Source organism: Electrophorus electricus, chromosome 21 (genome assembly GCF_041902795.1).
Source record: "Electrophorus electricus isolate QZ-2024a chromosome 21, ASM4190279v1, whole genome shotgun sequence".
Classification (NCBI taxonomy): Eukaryota; Metazoa; Chordata; class Actinopteri; order Gymnotiformes; family Gymnotidae; genus Electrophorus; species Electrophorus electricus.
The window spans coordinates 11,278,793-11,298,369 of record NC_137517.1 but is presented as its reverse complement, the minus strand read 5'-3'; the positions used below and the strand labels follow the sequence as shown (position 1 = coordinate 11,298,369).

Here is a 19,577-nt window from a genome sequence, read left to right as displayed (position 1 = left end):
TTTTACATTCATTTTTGTAGACATTTGTTAATCCCAGTTATCTCACTCTCTTGCATTATGCACTGGCTCACCGTATCACTGTATGTGACAGTTTCTCTTTCGAAAGCTTGCCTGAACGTTGGCATATTTTGACAGTTTTCAGTCTGTTCTGCCTTGCTTTCCTTTATGCAGTTTTCCATGCTTGGTTAAATATGTGGGTTCAGAGCTGGAATAAATAATAACATACCCATTAAAGATGCTCCTACATGCTGCAGTGTGTCTTTCCATTTTTTATTTTTGTTTATTTATTTTTTTTGGCAACTAATAAGTTAAAAACAATTTGCAGACACTTCAATACTGAACAAAGCAGAATATCCCGATACATTTTTTGATAGTTTACATCAGTGTCCAGGATACATTCCAAGAACAGATCTTAAGCTTTACAGCATTTGGCAGGCGCTCTTATTCAAAGCAAATTACATTTTAAAGCAAATTCTAGCTGGTTATTCATTAATAGGTCTTTGTTATTGCTGTACATCAAAAAAGCTGTTATACCAATAATATACAAGAATCTTTCTAAAAGAGCAAGAATTTGCCTCTCATAAACAAGACATGCCTCTCTTGTCTGCATCAAAATTTCTGTTTGTCTTAAAAGTCAAATCCTAAAACCTTAGCCGGTTACTTGTGCACAACCAGAATTTTTGATGCACTTTGTTCCTCACTGCACTAGTGCTCTGCATATGTAAAAATGAAGACCCAGAACATGCAAAGATGTCATCAAAATATAGAATAGTTGTTTTGAGGAATCTAAAATCTATGATTGTCAATATTTGTTTATCACAGCATAATCACAGCTGCTAGCTAATGTAACTAGTTAAGAGTGCATTTTGACCAATATCTACCTAAAGTAAGCTACTTTGAGTGGTTAACTACCTAACCTAGCTATTTCCTTTACTTAGCTATTTTGTCCTGACATGTTTGAATCAAAACGAAATGAAAATCTATCCTGATTGTTTGCTGAATCAATTCTTGATGATTCAGGGTAGCTAGCTAACCTAGTGAATTTAGCCACCTGGTCAAAGTGTAAAAGCCATGATTATTAAGGTTGTCTGCCAGATTTAGTTAAGAAAAAGAAAGAAACAAGTTCACATGAAATGGGCCTTAATGAAGACATTGCTTTAGCCAAAGAAATCTAATCATTTTCAATGTACCATTACAGGAGGAGAAAAAACACCAAAATCTAGGTTGAAGTTTAAGGTAGCATGTTAACTAATCATCGGCATGTGAGTGACTATAACAGCTGATATCTGCTTGTAAAGTGTTCTTGAGTCTGAGAAAGGTGCTATATAAATGTTAATAATTATAATAATAATAATAATAATAATAATAATAGCTAGCAAGATGAAACAAAAAGCATCGGGGAGATGAGGAAGAAAATATGTTACTTGCAGGTTTGTCACCATGGGGAGATTTACATGTGGGTTCTTACAATGTGCCACATAAAAAAGTGAACAGAGCTCGAATGATGTGATATTGTTAAGGGACTGAGGGGGCAAAACATTCAATTAATATTACAAATACAAGAAATTTCATACACATTCATCATGTATATGTGAATGGTTTATACACTGAAAAAAAAATCAAAAACAAATAAGATGAACAGTTGCATAGCTGGATACGCCTAATATATTCATGGACAGAACACTGGAGCTTTATGGCTAAACAACCTCTGCGCTTGAGAGGAAATAAGATATTTCAACTTACACTAACTATCAATCAAAGGTCCGGTAATACACAGTCCAGTAGTACATTTTAGTAATGCTAAAACGAGACAGCCGTGTTTATGTCGTCATACCTGGTGTTTGTGACGTCACTGAAGAAGATCTATAAAAAGGCTTATCTGGCCTCGTGGTTACCATTTGGACAGAGTGCGCAAACTGGACAAACCAAACTACGAACTAGAAGGATATTCAACAATTGTTATTTCACATTTTCCTGTGGATAATTTGGATTATTGTCACTTATAGATTTCTCCGATATCAAAGGTAGGCCTAACTATTCTCTTTAAGGCAACCTGAGAAACGTCTATATGAAAAGAGTGCATAAAGGAAATAATTACCATGTGTTATTTATATTGAGATGTTCGTGCCTTTATATACAAAGCGTTTTTTTTTTCCTTTGAACAGTGCTGGGTTTTAGATCCATTTCTGTTGTCCCTTAAATTCGCATCCCTTTTATCATCGATGGCACGCGCGTTCACTGAAATCAGCGCTTGGTCTAAAAGGAAGAACGTCCACATTTATGACCGTTTGTATACTTGTCGGCGTCGAAAAGTATCAGCACTGTAGTTTAAAATATATTTGTAATACAACTTTTGTATTTTGATTAAAAATAAGTTTCGTTTCACGAAATATGAACTGCGCTGCGTGTTGACATCATAATGTAAGAAATAATAAGAGCTTTCAGATTCTAATGCCAGAATCTGAAAATGTTCATGATTATAAACACGATGACTAAAACATGCGTAACAAACATATATAACAAAGCATTACAGCGTGAACACAGGAAGAGGCAGACACACACATGAGTACAACCAGTAAACAATGAACACTAACACGAACGTGTACACATGTACGATGACCGATATCGAACGAAACACACACACACGAAACGAAGAACCGGGTGCAGGTGTGCGCTAACAAGTGCGGAGTATTTACAAACAAGACGCACGTCACACCGAACAGTCAACAGCGAACTCCCACTGCACGTGGCGGGGCGTACCACGTGATCAGTGGGAACGAGCCCTTATCATGACAAACGTTTGCTGAAGAGTAGTTGGATATCATCTAAGGGTTTTTTGTAAAAATAATATACAAGTAAATAATAAAGTAAAATGCAAATAATATACACAAATTATGTGTTATGTAAAATGCTGCATAGTTTAATTTAAGAGAATGTGTATTAATATACATTTAGTGGGATATCAACTGATAAACTTCAAATAATACATTATCAAAATGATCAATATTATTAATATGCACTTTTTGTACTATGTAAAATGTTTTTGATGTATGTGTTATTTGCATTAAGAGAATGTTGCACAGAATAAGACAAGTTTATAGAGGTATAATTTAATGTTTCTTTGTAAAGTATTTAAAGATTTAATATATTTTCTGGTTTTCCCCTGTGAGATCACCATGAGGGGAGCAGGAAGTACAAAGAACTTCTTCCCTGATGTGAAGAACATCCAAGCTCTACAAAAAAGCCCTACAGAGGCAATGGCAAACCCAAATATTTCTCCTTTTCGTTTCGTTAATTCGCACAGAGGAGGAAGCAGCCACTATTTTCCAGAAATTTCTGGAGTCCCCCAGAGGAAGGAATATAAACCTCAAGTCTCTCAAAACCTGAGAAAGTTTGGCACGGGTACAAGATTACTGGCACTGCTGAAGGCCACCGATGGAAGAAATGGTGGAAAGTCAACAGGCAGACTCCTGGATGAAGGTCAGCGATGCAGCCAGGCTCAATTCCCTTTTCTGATTATAGAGCCAGGCACCAAGAGCGGTGCTGTGAGTGTGAAGGTTGATCACACTCCACCAGCTCCATCCATCTCAAGGCTCCCTGCCCTCCACCCAAAGCTGGCTGCTCTCAAACAGAAAAGCCCAAAGCCTGCTGTGACCCTGCATGTCCCCCACAAACATGTCAGGGAAGTCCCAGGAAAGGTGCAGGACAAGGACAGTCAGGTGAACTCCACATTTTACAGCAGGCCAGAAGTGGGTGAGGTCCTCTACCAGGACCTGGAAAGCCTAACATCAGCCCGCCATTGTGCCTCCAATGTCAAAGCTTCCCGGCACCAGCATGACCTGGGCTGCCACAAACCGCTGCTGATCAGGAGGGCAACCTTACATAAGGTAGAGAGCAGAGCTGCGTGCCCAGCTCCACCTGCCCCCTCCCTGGGGCCGCAGCGCAACCATATGCCCCGGGTGTGTAAGATTGAAGAGAAATCCAAGAGGCAGGACAAGTGCCAGGCTGGCCAGGCTGCCTCTACTTCCCGTGGAGCCAAAGAAACATCTGTGGGCTTGAGCAGGTGGGACAACAGACAGGTGAGCATAGGGGACCTCGCATCAATGGGTTAAAAAAATGACTTCTTTTGACATTTACTTCACCCTCAAATACTAGAGTTTTGAGTTAATTTTCTATTAGGTTCTGTGTATCATTTAGCATTTCAGCAGATAAACTAGAAAATGTATTAAATTATGGCAGATTTAAGCATATTTGAGAATGGAGTCTGTAACGAAAACCGCAGCAAAAGAAAGAAGAATGTACTAAAGAGATTACATATAAAACTCCTAAATTAACCTTATATTTCATAATTAGTGAAGAAACAGTCACTGTAGGCAATTGTCCTGTTCAGACTTGTTTTATTTGTCTGTTGTGTCTCAGCACCTGCACCTGTGCATGTGAAATGAATGGACTTCACCTACTCTGTAGATGACCATGGTCAGTTGCTTTACAGCCTCTGTAAGCAACACAAACCTTCAGGGCCATGTTTGCCCATTTGCTCTCCAACCTGAGATTGTCTGACATCCAGTATTCCTGACACTTGTGTATATTACTTCCTGAGAAAAAGAATCTTTAAATAAATGCAATTTTAAATGTATACAGAGATGTTGGTGTGTGATATTTCTGTTTCAGTTATCTTGAGTGTGTCTCCATTTCCCTTAGGATGACTAGAAAGAGAACCGCCAGTACAAATGTAAAAATGGGTGTACGTTTGTTATCTTTCTTCACAACTGCTTCCTCTCCAACATACATATACTTGTGTTCTTTTCTTTCTACTGGACAAATACAACACACATTACATTTACTTTGACTTAAAGCACAAAGTTACACATCTGACTCTTGGTCTCTTCTGATTCAGCAAACACCAGTTCTCTTCTGCTGGTTGATAATCAGGGAAATAAAAACTTTATCAGATATGTAATGAGTTATGTTTTACAAAGTCACAAATGACACCAAACATAATTAACCAATTCTGATTTTAAAGACTACATGGACGTACAGATCAAATTATGTGAGCATTTAAACTCTATTAAAAGTAGAAGGACTTCAATATAAATATATTTTTTAAAAAAAACTGGCACAGTAGAGTTTTTTCAAATTTGATCTGATAGCCAAGTGCCACCACTCAGTTGTTTTTTTTCAGTGTGATTTTTCAGCACTGGAGATCCCCTTGGCCTGCATATTTGCAATATTACACCAGTCTTAAGGTCTGTTTTAGCTGGCAGTCAAGCTGTATAATAAACCTCTGAGAAACACTATATAGGAAAATCATTTTGAACAGTACTTAAGCTACATTAAAATATTACTAATTGTGTTGATGCAGTATCCATTCAAAGCACACATACTAGCAATGTGTACTTTTGTGCAGCAACACATCTTCCTACAATATGATGCACTTTTTTTTTAAACATCCGTTTTAAGTTTGTTTTAGTATTTTGAGCTCATGGTTCAAACTTTGTGACTGTTTTGCTTTTAATCGAGTAAACTTTATTTTGTATTTATAAATGTCGTAAAAGTACGTGTCTAATTTAAAGCTCTTCAAAAAAATGTTAGTCTCCGTTTCTCTCTGCTTAGAAAGCGTTTGTTTGAGATGGGCAAGGAAATACCACAATATCGTGGATATCGGCGCATTCCAGTTTGAATCTCAGTGACTTGACCGTGAATCGGTAACGCGCGGATAGCTTCGCCCTCAGTCAACAGAGACCACTAGTTTAATAGTTTGTGCAGTACTCATTCAGACTCTTCCTACATACCCTTAATACTCGAATAAGGAAGTATATAGTGTAACTGTACATACTTTGTTGTTTTTGGTGGGCTTTTTGTGACATCTACAGTTTTCTGCTACAACAAAAGACAATGTCAAACAAATAATGCAAACACATAAAATGGTGAGATACTTTTACTGACTCTGCTCCACAGTTATTATTCAACTGAAAGTGAGATCAGAGTTCATACGAAGAAAGTCTTAATAAATACACCCCATATCCAAAAGAAACAAAAGTCACAAATAAGGGATATTGCTTGTTGTACATTATATGCATCATATTTCTTCAGATTGTAATTATTTTTTACCAGCACTATAAAAAGTTACATTTATTTTAAACTTTAGTGTTTGTTATATTCTATAGTCTAATGTAATATAAAAATGTTATAAAATATTTTATAAAAATAAATTGTAACACTACATGGCACCATTGCCAACATGTTTTTGTTTTGTTAACATGTCATCGTGCGCTTTGTGTTTACACTCCTTTAACCCCATATTGTCTTTAGGTATTGTAAGGAGGGCTCAAACCCAAGTCAGCTGGGTAATGACCCTGACAGCCTACTGGGTGAGCAATCACACTCTAATGGTGGGCTCGTGTACAGAACAGTTAGATAGTGGAACAGGTAAACAAGAAAAGTAAATAACCAAAGGGGAGTTGAACCCCGGCCGCTTTGCTGCAAGGCACACAAAGACCCGCTAGACTGTGGAAGCTATAAATCTACTTGTTTGTATATCACCCTTCAGAGGAACGGAGGACGACAAAACGAGACAAAACTGCGCCAAGTGTGGGAAAAGGGAGAACCAAGGACACCATGGGAAGAATGGCAGCCCAGATGCTCTGGGGGAAACCAAACTAAAACTTCCCAAACAAAGCCAGAAAACAGGGAGGAACTGTAATGGCTAAGGGGAGCCTTGGAAGGGAGACAGATTAGAGGGGGAAAACTGGAGATGGGAAGAAGTGAGGCGTAGCACAAGGGCTCACAGACCTCAATACCCGAAGTTTTTGCAGAAGTTTAGTATTAAAAAAGGATGCAAACGGATTTTGTGGTTCAGTTGATATTAATTCAGGGGCTGTTTGTGTTTGAAAATGTGTTAATTTGTCAACCATTGTGAAGCATATTTTGCTACTGTTAATGTTATTGCTGATAATGCTGAAGAAAAAAGATTATTTTACTTTGCATATAATTATATTGTAAATATGCAGCCTATATTTGTAGTTATCTGTGATTCTGAAGGTTTCTTTTATGGCATTTGCATTCAGCCTTTCTGCATTCTATCTTTTGATTTTGAACAGAAGTAACATTTCCCCATGGTGCTTTCTGTTGGCCTGGAATGGTTTTAGCTTTAATAGTGGCAATCTCATCCATAACACTAACAATTTTTAAGATGAGTTTAAGCTGTTCAGCAGAGCATCAACAGACCCAGATGGTTTGTATGTTGTGCACATTGCGGTGCTATAATTTATAAACTTCAACTGACGCATCAGGTCTTGGATTCTTGGATTATATTCCAGGAATATAAATATTGTCTGCAGTTTAACAAGAACGAATTGATCATCTTTGTTTCAAGCCTTTGAAGGTTGCTTGGAAGTAATTTGGTGAATTTGTCACGGTAATGTTGATCATATGTTAGTTTAGATTCCACCATTACTTGGATTGATTAAAATACGATATACAATTTTCAGCTGTTTGCTGTTAACTGTCCGCATTGTGCTGACTCACCAGTAAGATGCCTGCAGAGAACCATCTATTAAAAACAGTGATTTGCTCTTATATAGCAAATCACTGTTATTCCAAATAAAATACCCATGAGGTGAGAAATGTTGCTTATAAATCAAAGGAACATACAAGTTACTTTTGTTTTTGAAAATTAGATCATTATAAAGGAACTTTATTTAAGGACAAAGTAAAACAAAGTTGAGTCTGAATAGTTTAGAAAAGATATAGTAAGCAGTAAAATTCCAGAATGAGTCAGGGCTTCTAAAAAACAACTCAGATTGAAAATGCCTTCAAGGAGCTCAAGATGGCCTTCACCACTGCTTCAGGTCTGCAACAACCCAACCCTGCCAGGCCCTTCAATGTGTAGGATGGCATAAAGGAACTGAACAGGTGTTTTGTGTGCACTTGTTTGGTGATTTTTTTATGCAACAATTTTTTAAAATAAAAAACGGAAACAGACTAAAAATATTTCTGTGTTGACAAAAAGAAGACAGGTAAGAAGACAGGTAAGAACTGTAGCAAAAGAAAAAAGTTGAAGAAAGAGATCAACTGAGAGGTAGCAGAGGGTCAGATGGGCTGCACCTATTGCAATTGCTGAGATAAACTCTCACATTTCTCAGAACTGGAAAATGCGACGTCACCCAAGCTGATCTGAGCAGAGCAGGGGAAGTGTTGACCTCTAGTGGGGATGTTGTTGGGCAGTGGAAGGAACAGCCCAGTGAACACAGAATCAGATTAAGAGCCAGTGCCTGAAATCTTCAGTGACTCAAATTCCATTTCTGTGAATGAAATTGCTATGGTAATTAAAAAGCGATGCAGTGACAGGACAGCAGGATTAGACTTGACCAGAGATGTTGAAGGTACTGAACAGGGTTGCAGGGGACCATAAAATATATCATGTCATATATCATATTTAGAAAACGTCTTTGGTTGAAGTGTTGGGAAAAAAAATGATCAGTCAAAGTTAATATAGTATAAATTAGTCAGCAATGCAGGCCATAATATATAAGTTCCATATAATGTTAAACAGTGCCCTGCTTCTCCTCAGTCTTATTGAATTTGAATATAAAGACACACTGCAATGCTGAAGCTCCTGCAACTCTTGCATTTGACAGGAGGTAAAGCTTCATACACAAACCCTGGGTCTAGAAGGGGAAATACAGCTATGTAAAATGTATTGCTTACATTCAAAAATATTTTCTGTATTATGATTGCATCAGGGTTTCTGTGGAGGGTCTCTGATTGACAAGAAGTGAGTATTGACTGTATCATACTGCTATAATAAATTATTGGAAATGTAGATGTTAATAAAATACTTGTTATTTTATCATTTTCATTGCTCAAGTTGTACTCAGTCATAATTGCAAGTCACTTTGGATAAAAGCATCAGCTAAATTCTGTAAATGTTCAGTACATTTTACCGCAGGTAAAAATGACGTTTTACGTGGTACCAGAAGTAAGAGTTGCAGGATCTTTAGCACTGCCATAACGCACTCCTCTGAGTGAAAATATCAGATGGGTGAGCGATTTCTACTAAACTGAATCCACAGCATCACCTCCACCACCACAAATCCACCAATCACACAACACCTTCTCAGTGTTTTCCTTCTAAATGCTTGAGAACAAACACTTAACTTACATATAACCTTAAGAAAAATAAAATAGAAAAATTAAAAAATTAATAAATAAAATAGTTTATTTATTAATACAACTGTTTCATGTGTTCTGTGATTGCTTCATGTCAGTTTTACCTTTAGCTCATTTGTAGCCTTTAAAAGGAACAGCTGAAGATGGCTTACAGTGTAACACCAGTTTGCTTCTAAGTGCCATCTCTGTACTGCCTGCGTCAGACACAGGGGGGGCCATGTGTGAACGTGATGTGTGAAAACCCGACCCACTGCTGCATTGCAGAAAAGAAGGTGAAAGCGACTTACCTACAGTAAGAACTGCACATCAGTAAAACCTGAGGACAAATTCAAAAGATCTTCTAATTTCTGCTTTAATGGTTTCATATATATATTAAGCATATAGTATTAAGTATAATAATACTCTTAGGAACTGCATGGCATGACTGTGAAATGTTTTAAACTAACAGGTATTGCCTTCTATCCCACTAACCAAGAAGAAAGAATGTGGAAGAAACTGTCAGATTGTGGTGGGTGTGGCCTACTCAGCAGCAGAACTGCACACTGAGTCACAGTTCAGTTCACACCAACATTTGAACATGACACTTTGAACATAATCAGCAACACCCCCCACCCCACCCCCTTAGGTTTCTTTTCATTTATTTTGAGCAGGCAATAGTCCAAGTTCCAGTTTGTTCCACCTAGGGTTATATAATTCCCCTGAGGTAGTTGGTACAATGTGCACTGTATTAAGCAGTTAAATGTAAATACTAAACACAAACTCTCTCATAGGTCATATATATATATATATATATATATATATATATATATATATATATATATATATATATATATATATATATATATATATATATATGTATGTGTGTGTGTTATCAAGCAAATGAGGTGTTCTTGTTTCTCTGGAAACCTTGTGTACTTCACTGCATTGTTGACTATCTCTACATTTTCTAGTACAGTACACTGCAGTTACTCACCTGGAAACTTTTTTGGAAGAAGTCTGTGATTGTGTGTGTGTGTGTGTGTGTGTGTGTGTGTGTGTGTGTGTGTGTGTGTGAAACTTTGTATTTCACTACAATTAGGAATATCCCTCAAAATAGATAGAGAGGCAAAACGGATGTTTCAGGACGACCTTCATCAGCTGTACAAGCAAATGAGGTGTTCTTGTTTCTCTGGAAACCTTGTGTACTTCACTGCATTGTTGACTATCTCTAAATTTTTTGCTACAGTACACTGCAGTTACTCACCTGGAAACTGCTTCGGAAATGTGTGATTGTGTGTGTGTGGGTGTGTGTGTGTGTGTCTGAGTGAGGGTGTGAATGTGTGTGTGTGTGTGTGTGTGTGAGTGTGTGAGTGTGTGAGTGTAATGCATTCTAACTTTTAATGCATAAAGTATGTCAGAATCTGATATAGTTTTAATGATTATAAAGAGCCTTATACACACCCAAGAACACTCCACAATAATGCTTTACAACAATAATATGAATAATGTTCTTGATGAACAATTGTTAGAATTTATTATAAAATCTGAGTTTATGAAGTACTTTTAATCTATAATGAGTTCAACTAATGAGTTGTACAACTATTTCATATAACTAATAGAGGCTTACATCAGACACCATAAAACACTGACTGTTTTTATTGTGACTGCTCTCTTGTTTGTATCCACATCACCTTTGTTATCACACACCTGAAACTTGTTGTATATGCCACGTCTGCATGTATTTAAAGCCCTGTGTTTGTAGAGATAGTTGTTGGTCATTGTTAGTGTAGCAGTTCATGCTTGCTGTTCCTGTTTGTGTTTCTGCTCATCATTCACTTCATGGTGCACCACTGTCTCTTTCTGATAAATATCTTGTGTAAGTCTTGTCATAACTGACCTCACACGTGTGCTGTTCATATTAAAGTTATCTTAAAACAATGCACATGATATAAATTGAAACTTTTTTATGCCATATGCAAAAAGCTTTTCAACCATTTCAACAGAAGTCTTTTTTTCTTTTCACAGGACCTTGTTCTTGTAACAATGTGCAGTGCATGCTACAATGGTTTAGCAACTCTATTTTGGTGCTGCAACAGCAGGTCTGGTTTCACACGTCCACAGTGAAGTTCATGGTCATCATTTCACACTGGCAGTATGGAGATGCATATCAGAGGCAAACTTGTGTTGTTATACGCTTCAGAATGTGTATTGTGGTTACATATTGTAACGGTGAATGGTAAGCAGGCGGACGCATGTGTGGAGAAGAGCGAGATTTATTAGGGGCAAATCCAAAATCAGAGTCGTCTGAGTATTCCAGGATCATAGAGCCAACATGGAGAGTAGTAGAATACATGATAAACAAAACAAGAGCTAGGATCAATGAACCAAAAGCAAACAAAGGCAAACAGGGGAAGCAGGCTATAACAGAGAAGCTAGGAAAAAACACACGGAGGTAAGGAAAAACAAATGGCTAGACACAAAACAGACTAACAAACGAAGGTTTCTAAACACAGACGGGCTTCCAAATACATCAATATGGACATACATTCAACCAATGAACAGTTAAGACAAAGGGAACAAGACAGGGTTTAAATACATGAACTTAACAAGACTGGAAATGAAGAACAGGTAAAGTAATGACAGGCGTGGAAAACCAAACGAGGGGGTGGAGAAAACGAAAATAAGGAATGGAACCAAACTAATACATACGACAGGGAAACCATGGAACATAGAAGCTAGGAGGGACTAACCATGATGCATATGAGCTACTACATTATGAAACACCAGTGTTACGATGAACTCCTCTTCAGCTGGTCTTCAGAATGAGTAATGTGGCCAAATAGGAGTCACTATATTATGAAGTATCAGACACTAATGACAGAATGGCTATATTTACAACCTGCCACATATGCTTGAGGCATGAGAAGATGAGTATAAACCTCATCACATGAATATAAACCACATCACATGAATATAAACCACAAACTTCATTGGTCTAATTAAAACAGGCCAGTCACTTTGTGGTTTTGCAATATTATGGAGACAAAAGTCTTTAAAATAAGTATTGTGTTCTTTTAATTATTCAACACATTTGCATGCTTTCTGTTCCAACGCGAGATTAGCTGCAAGAAATATTATGGTAATAAAATAAACAAGACGAAATTGACCAGCTAATCAAGCATGCAAAATCTTAACTTGGTTACCACTTTGTAAAAGCTGTTATAGCCTTTGTGTCTTTCCTAAGAACTTATACATCTACATATGTCATTGTTTACACAAAACAACATGAAAAGACACAAGGCACCACTGTCTGATAATCCCACCACTGACTCATAAACAGCTTTGTAACTTCTGTTTGATGCTGCTGACTAGACCTCACTGACCACAAAGTTTTTTTCAACACACACACACACTTTTTTTTCTGCAGCATGAAGGACAAAATCAGAAGGACCGAACATGTCTGTAACTTTCTGTGTTATATAGAGCAGGCTAGAATATTTATTCAATATGCAAATTCAACCTATTCAAGCAGAACCTGTATTGGTGGTGCTGATGTAGGCTGCAATGTGTGTGCTGTATTTGTTCTTTGCAGTCTATATACTTTTAGCATGTATGTCGCTATTTGTTGTTGACTGATTTGAAGGCTTGCTCTTCCAGCACACTGTGGACTTCACTGTTCATCCATGGTGGTTGGTTGGCTCACTGACCATGGACTGCTCTAATGTCTCTGATTATGGATTTGTCCTTAAAGAATCTCGCTCCTCTCAGCATATGCATCTGCCTCGTGATCAATCCATGTTACAGGGTGCAAGAGATTTGACCAGCAATACACTACATTTTCTACATTATGCATAACTTTATTCAAAAATCATGCAAAATATGCTTTATTTGAGAGTTAAGGGAAATGGTCCTACTTCATATGGGATGACGGTTAAAAAGAGGTGCTAGCTAGTTAGCTAGTGTTAACAGTTAGCTAATGTAGCTACTTATCTATCTAGATAAATTATGCCCATAGACTAATTTCTAATGTCTGTAGATGAGAAAAAGCAAAAGACAAACCATAACAACAGATATTTTCTTTAGCTTATAACCCAATTAATTTCTTTCCATCTATCAGTTTGTTCTCCTTATGATGGTGGGGGGGCTCAAGTGCAGTGGACTTTGCTGAACTCAGTGGAAATAAACGATGTATATATGATATGCTTGGGTACTTGGTCTCATGTACTTATAAGGAAAAATGCTGAGATATTGTGTGATTGGTGAGACTGTGGAAGGGGGTGTGTGATTGTGGGAGTTAGAGTGAGTTTAAAAGTCTTAAACGTTTGATGTTCTGCTGAACTGAAGACTGAGGAGGCCTACATGGCAAAACTGAACTTCCTGCAAGTCTTGATTTTGATTCATTCTGGTAAAATCTTATTCACATACCTGGGCTTAGAAGGGAAAATATAGCCATGTAAAATGTATTGCTTACATTCAAAAATATTTTCAGTTTTTTGTTTGCATCACTGTGAATGCATAATGTTGATTTCTGAGAATGTAGATTGACATATAGTAATAATATTATTAACAATTGCAATAATAATAATTTAGGAGTCGAATCTGCTGTGGTTAAACATGAATTGATTGGTGGAAAACCTTGTGGCAACAATGAACGGCACCATCACGTGTGGGTTTTTCAAGACACACCTTTAGGAAAGAGTTTCTGTGGAGGGACTCTGATCGACAAGAAGTGGGTGTTGACTGCAGGACACTGCTATAATGGATCAGTGACTGGGTATGTAGAGGTTGATTAAAATACTTTAAAATGTTATTTTATCATTTTCATTTTCCTCTGAATAATGCATGCATGCATGTGTCTGTGTGTGTATGTCTGTGATTGTCTGTCCTCAGAAGTGTTGAAGTCTGGGCGGGGGTTCATCCGAATAGAGCATTCCAAAAATTTGCCATTAACTCAGGTGACATCCATGTATATGATGTAACTAAGAACACAGGTGACATCATGCTGATCAAACTTCCTGGATCTGTAAATGTAATCACTCCAGCTAAGCTTCCTGGCTCCTCCTGTCAGACTCCTTCTAATGGAGAGAAGCTGCAGGTCGCTGGTCACGGATCTACTGTTAACCCAAATGGTAAAAAAGGCAAAAGAGCATTCTACAATAGTTTTCATTTAAATATTTTACTAATTTAAATATGTGACTAAACATTTTTTATGCATTGGATGTACAGTGTTGTGCATGTTCTTCAGAGCCATACTGTCAAAATAGATTAAGCTTAGATGCATTTTTTAATAGCGGAATGCCACATTCAATGGCCATTTTAATTTTTTTAAAGCTGAAAATGTGATTCAACTTTGTGCAATCAAGGCTACTTTACATGTGTTTATTGCTTCTGTCTTTTCTCAGTGTTTGCTTTGGGTCTGATTGTACTGCACTTTCAGCTGTGGCCAAACTACATCAGAATACTGAATAAGCACTGAAAATAATATCAGACCCTTAATATAATTTATTCTTTATGTTTTAGGAACTTCTGACCTGAACCAACCTCTGCAGTGTCTTGATCTGAATGTCACAAACTGTCCTAGACTCTATAATAACTATTTCTGTGGTGAAGGTCTTCCTAATAACCCACCTGCCTACTCCTGCCCGGTAGGACACCTACCATTATAATGTCATTCCTTAAATATCTTAACTATAAGATAAAATATAAAATAAGGAATAGTGCCTGTTACAATCTATTTCAAACTATTTCAGTGCCCTCTTGTGGTGAATTATCTTAAACATGAGTGAATGAGTTATAAGCCAGGTCTATGTGGTTCTGCATATCTAAATCTTCACAATGGAAAAGAGAACGAGCTCTCTCCATCTCTCAAACAGGGGGATTCTGGTGGAGGCTGGCTGAAGAAGAGGACTGGATTAAGAGCTGTTATCTATGGTGTTCACGCAGGTGCATCTACTAGGTGTGACAAAATTTCCTTATCCACAAGTGTGTGTGCTCCTCATATCAGGAAGTGGATAGATGATAAAATGAGTATTCCCTGAGGCAGCACATCCCATATGAGTCCTGTATGAACAGTAACATTAGAGTTACATATGAAGTTACAGACTATATACTACAGCTGATCTGTCACCTTGTACTTGTGTTACAATTAATAAATACAAACAGCATTCCAATATGTGCATCTGTTTGACCTTCATTTTTAGACTGATTGATTTCTAATATACATTTATTTTTATACTTTATTATTATAAATCAAAATTAGGGTAAAAAAAAAAAAAGTTTAGGATTGGTGAGATGTCTAACCAGTGAAAATTGAAATAAATATATTTTATTCCTCCGCAAGGCGAAATTATGATTAACTTAGTTTCTGTCAGCTGACTAGCGCAGTACTAGTAGTATTTCACTTCAATGTTACTCATGCTCTTATTGAAAAAAAAAAAAACTACTTAAAGTTTTTTAAAAGTTTGTATTAGTGCTTAATGTGGGGGAATAAACAGTTTCAGTGTGTATTGGCTGCTATCAGTATATCATTAAATATTACATTCCAAATTTCTGCAGTGAATAAAAAACACTAGATTTCATTAATGTGTATAGCATACATTTATTTACTCAAAACGACAAGAATTTGTCAACCTACTAATTTTTTCACCTATAATAATAATAATAACAACAATAATAATACATTATTTAATAATAGTCTATCTGTATGACACTATATGTTATGTATGTGTGTAGTGTTATGTGTGTGCATGTGCACAAAATAATACATTCAAGTTCATAATAAGCTCAAGCTGAGGGAGCAAGGCTGGCAGCTGAGGCTATGGAGAGTGGGGCAGGGCTGGCAGGGTAATGCCCTCATGAGCACCCTCACAGCTACGGGGACCCACATCAGCTGTACTTGTTGGCTGGGGCAGCTGGGACCACATAGAACTGAAGAAGGGAGGCTGGGAACACAGGCAGGGGAACAGGGAAAGCCAGGAGTGAGGGCAGCTGGGCTGGGGTAGCAGGGCTGGGGCAGCAGGACTGGGGCAGCAGGGCTGGGGTAGCTGGGCTGGGGCACCAGGACTGGGGTAGCAGGACTGGGGCAGCAGGGCTGGGGCAGCAGGACTGGGGTAGCTGGGCTGGGGCAGCAGGGCTGGGGCAGCAGGACTGGGGCAGCAGGGCTGGGGTAGCCGAGCACTTTGAAATTCTGGAAGCAGGACTGGACAATGACTTCTGTGGGTGAGTGGCTATGAAAATTGTAACCTCTAATAGTTAAAACCCACCAGAGGTGGACGCAAGATAGAGGAGTACAGAGGAAACAGAAAAGTAACACAGACGCCCACTGAGAAAGAGAATTGACCCCGATCTGAAGGGGATAAAATGCATAGGAGTACTTACTATGCCACTGTGATCTGCTGTCTTGTTCAGTGACCCACTGTCCCCCCCAGTGACCCGTGGTCAGTGATCTGCTGTCTTGTTCAGTGACCCACTGTCCCCCTCAGTGACCTGTGGTCAGTGATCTGCTGTCTTGTTCAGTGACCCACTGTCCCCCTCAGTGACCTGTGGTCAGTGATCTGCTGTCTTGTTAGTGACCCACTGTCCCCCTCAGTGACCCGTGGTCAATGCTCTGCTGTCTTGTTCAGTGAGCCACTGTGCCCCTCAGTGACCCGTGGTCAGTGATCTGCTGTCTTGTTCAGTGACCCACTGTCCCCCTCAGTGACCCGTGGTCAGTGATCTGCTGTCTTGTTCAGTGAGCCACTGTGCCCCTCAGTGACCCGTGGTCAGTGATCTGCTGTCTTGTTCAGTGACCCACTGTCCCCCCCAGTGACCCGTGGTCAGTGATCTGCTGTCTTGTTCAGTGACCCACTGTCCCCCCCAGTGACCCGTGGTCAGTGATCTGCTGTCTTGTTCAGTGACCCACTATCCCCCCCAGTGACCCGTGGTCAATGCTCTGCTGTCTTGTTCAGTGACCCACTGTCCCCCCCAGTGACCCGTGGTCAGTGATCTGCTGTCTTGTTCAGTGAGCCACTGTCCCCCCCAGTGACCTGTGGTCAGTGATCTGCTGTCTTGTTCAGTGACCCACTGTCCCCCCCAGTGACCCGTGGTCAGTGATCTGCTGTCTTGTTCAGTGACCCACTGTCCCCCCCAGTGACCCGTGGTCAGTGATCTGCTGTCTTGTTCAGTGACCCACTGTCCCCCCCAGTGACCCGTGGTCAGTGATCTGCTGTCTTGTTCAGTGAGCCACTGTCCCCCCCAGTGACCCGTGGTCAGTGATCTGCTGTCTTGTTCAGTGACCCACTGTCCCCCCAGTGACCCGTGGTCAGTGATCTGCTGTCTTGTTCAGTGACCCACTGTCCCCCCCAGTGACCCGTGGTCAGTGATCTGCTGTCTTGTTCAGTGACCCACTATCCCCTTCAGTCACCTACTGACACACGAGCTCCTTTACACACCTGCCACCTTCTCTGACCCTCCTGTTCTCTACATTGGACATGAAAAAGGCACGATTTAAATTGAACTTAATTTAACTACAAATACTACTACTACTACTACAACAACTACTACTGCTACTAATACTAATACTACTGTATTTAGAAATTCAGAAAGTAATATTTAATGACTTGTTGATACCGGTTGATACATCATCACTTCCCTCCCTCAATTCAAGAAATGATAGAAACGAAAGAAACTGTTCTTTCTATTAGAATGTTTTATGTATTCTTTCAATAAGAGTTTGTTCTGAGTAACATTATTGAAGATATTTGGAAGTACTAGTCAAAGACAAAAACAGTTAAACCCATCAGGCTATTGGGCAGAAGAAAAATCTGTTTCAGTGTTCACTGGTTAGACATCTCATTAAACAATTACTAATCAAAAACATTTTTTAATGTTTCTTTACCTTAATTTGACAGAAAATGTAACATATTTTAAATTAAAAATCAATCAGTCTAAAAATGAAGGTCAAACATAACCAAACATGTTTGTATTAAAGTACAGAGTGACAGATCAGCTGTAGTATTTAATCTGTAACTTCATATGTAACTCTACTGTTATTGCTTCATATAGGACTCACATATGATTAGTCATGGTATCATTTATCCACTTCCTGATAAGAGGAGCACACACACTGGTGAATCTGGAATTTGTAGTACATGATCCATTTTGATAATGGAATCTACCACTGAGTACACCATAGATCACACCTGTTCTCCGAAACCTCTTCTTCAGCCAGCCTCCACCAGAGTCTCCTTGTTTGAGAGAAAAAAAAAGAGTTCTTTCTCTTCTTCCATTGTTAAGGAATTTGTAGATATGAAGCACCTCCTGCACCTGGCTTGTAACTTACTCACTCATGTTTAACATAATTCATCATAAGGCTGCATTGTTAGCACAGAATAAGCTGAAATATCTTGAAATAGTAACTTCCAGATCCTAATATATATTTGTTATATGTAATCTCCTTTGACTAATAGCTTAATTTAGTAGTTTTCATACATTTTTACTTTAGCTCAGTGTGCTATTTGATAATAAATCAATTTCTGTGTCCTTCGTAACTTCCCCATGGGAAACAAGACATTTCAGTGTTTGTTTTGATCAACATTATGTTGGTTTATTAATTTTATTCCTTTCATGTAGTAACAAAAACAGTGCTGCTGTGTTTAAGTTATGCCCACCTGAAATGCCTTTGGTAATAAAAAACATTGTTCAAAATCTGCCCAAGTATTTCAAGAGAGCCTAAGTATTTTTAAAAAGTCTGAGGGAGTAAAATTCTCTGAATTATGATGTTCTTGTTATTGCTGGAATGAACAAAACAGCACAAGCACATAAAAAATGAAAAAAAAAAAAAAAAACATGACAAAACCAAAAGAAAAAATGCTGGAGATAATGCGTTCCCCCTTCTGCTCAACATGAGAAGCCCTCCTCCTCAGAGTAGTAGCCCATTCAACATGGTTATACTATGTGCCCTTTCCTGGTTCTTATCTATATTTTAGCCGTTGGACTTTGGACTTCAGCCTAGGCCCTATAGTGATTAAAACTCATAACCTGCAAATGGGTCCATCTCAGCCTCATACGTTACCTAATGATTTAACAGGATAAATAAACTATAATGATTTATCAGGATAAATAACCTATAAAACTATATCAGTGACACAGCAGTAAGGCAAAGCTATAGGATGTAATGCTTTGATGGATAAACATTGTGATTTGATTTTGTCATTTAATTGTTGGTGGGACCAGGTTCTAATTTAAATTGCTGTATCACTAGATATACAATAAAATATAAGATAATTAAGGAAATAAATACACATAACCTTATATTGGTAGGTAGCCTACCGGGCAGGTGAAGGCTTTCTTATGAAGACCACCACAGAAATAGTTGCTCACTACAGTCTCATTCCAGAAATTACAGTCTCTGACTTTTAGATCAAGACACTGCAGACGACGGTTCCTTT

The 19,577-nt window shown here is 38.4% G+C and overlaps 2 protein-coding genes across 4 annotated transcripts; both read left to right on the top strand.

The window, feature by feature from the left end:
• Positions 1–1,916: 1,916 nt before the first annotated feature.
• LOC145652869 (uncharacterized) lies at positions 1,917–4,622 on the top strand. Of its 2 annotated transcripts, XM_081704592.1 has the most exons (3): positions 1,920–2,024; positions 3,171–4,079; positions 4,420–4,622. In XM_081704592.1, the coding sequence occupies exons 2-3, from the start codon at positions 3,177–3,179 to the stop codon at positions 4,438–4,440; spliced, it is 924 nt and encodes a 307-aa protein (XP_081560718.1). In that variant the 5' UTR covers positions 1,920–2,024; positions 3,171–3,176; the 3' UTR covers positions 4,441–4,622. The 2 variants fall into 2 exon arrangements, with proteins under 2 accessions (XP_081560717.1, XP_081560718.1); XM_081704591.1 differs by having other exon boundaries at positions 1,917–4,079.
• Positions 4,623–12,635: 8,013 nt separating this feature from the next.
• On the top strand, positions 12,636–15,322 carry LOC113583959 (chymotrypsin BI-like). Of its 2 annotated transcripts, none has more exons than XM_035521570.2 (5): positions 12,636–13,555; positions 13,831–13,924; positions 14,041–14,279; positions 14,671–14,795; positions 15,024–15,322. In XM_035521570.2, exons 1-5 carry the CDS (start codon positions 13,510–13,512, stop codon positions 15,186–15,188), a joined length of 669 nt encoding a protein of 222 aa, XP_035377463.1. In that variant the 5' UTR covers positions 12,636–13,509; the 3' UTR covers positions 15,189–15,322. The 2 variants fall into 2 exon arrangements, with proteins under 2 accessions (XP_035377463.1, XP_026876415.2); XM_027020614.3 differs by having other exon boundaries at positions 12,637–13,555; positions 13,741–13,924.
• The last annotated feature ends 4,255 nt before the right edge of the window (positions 15,323–19,577 follow it).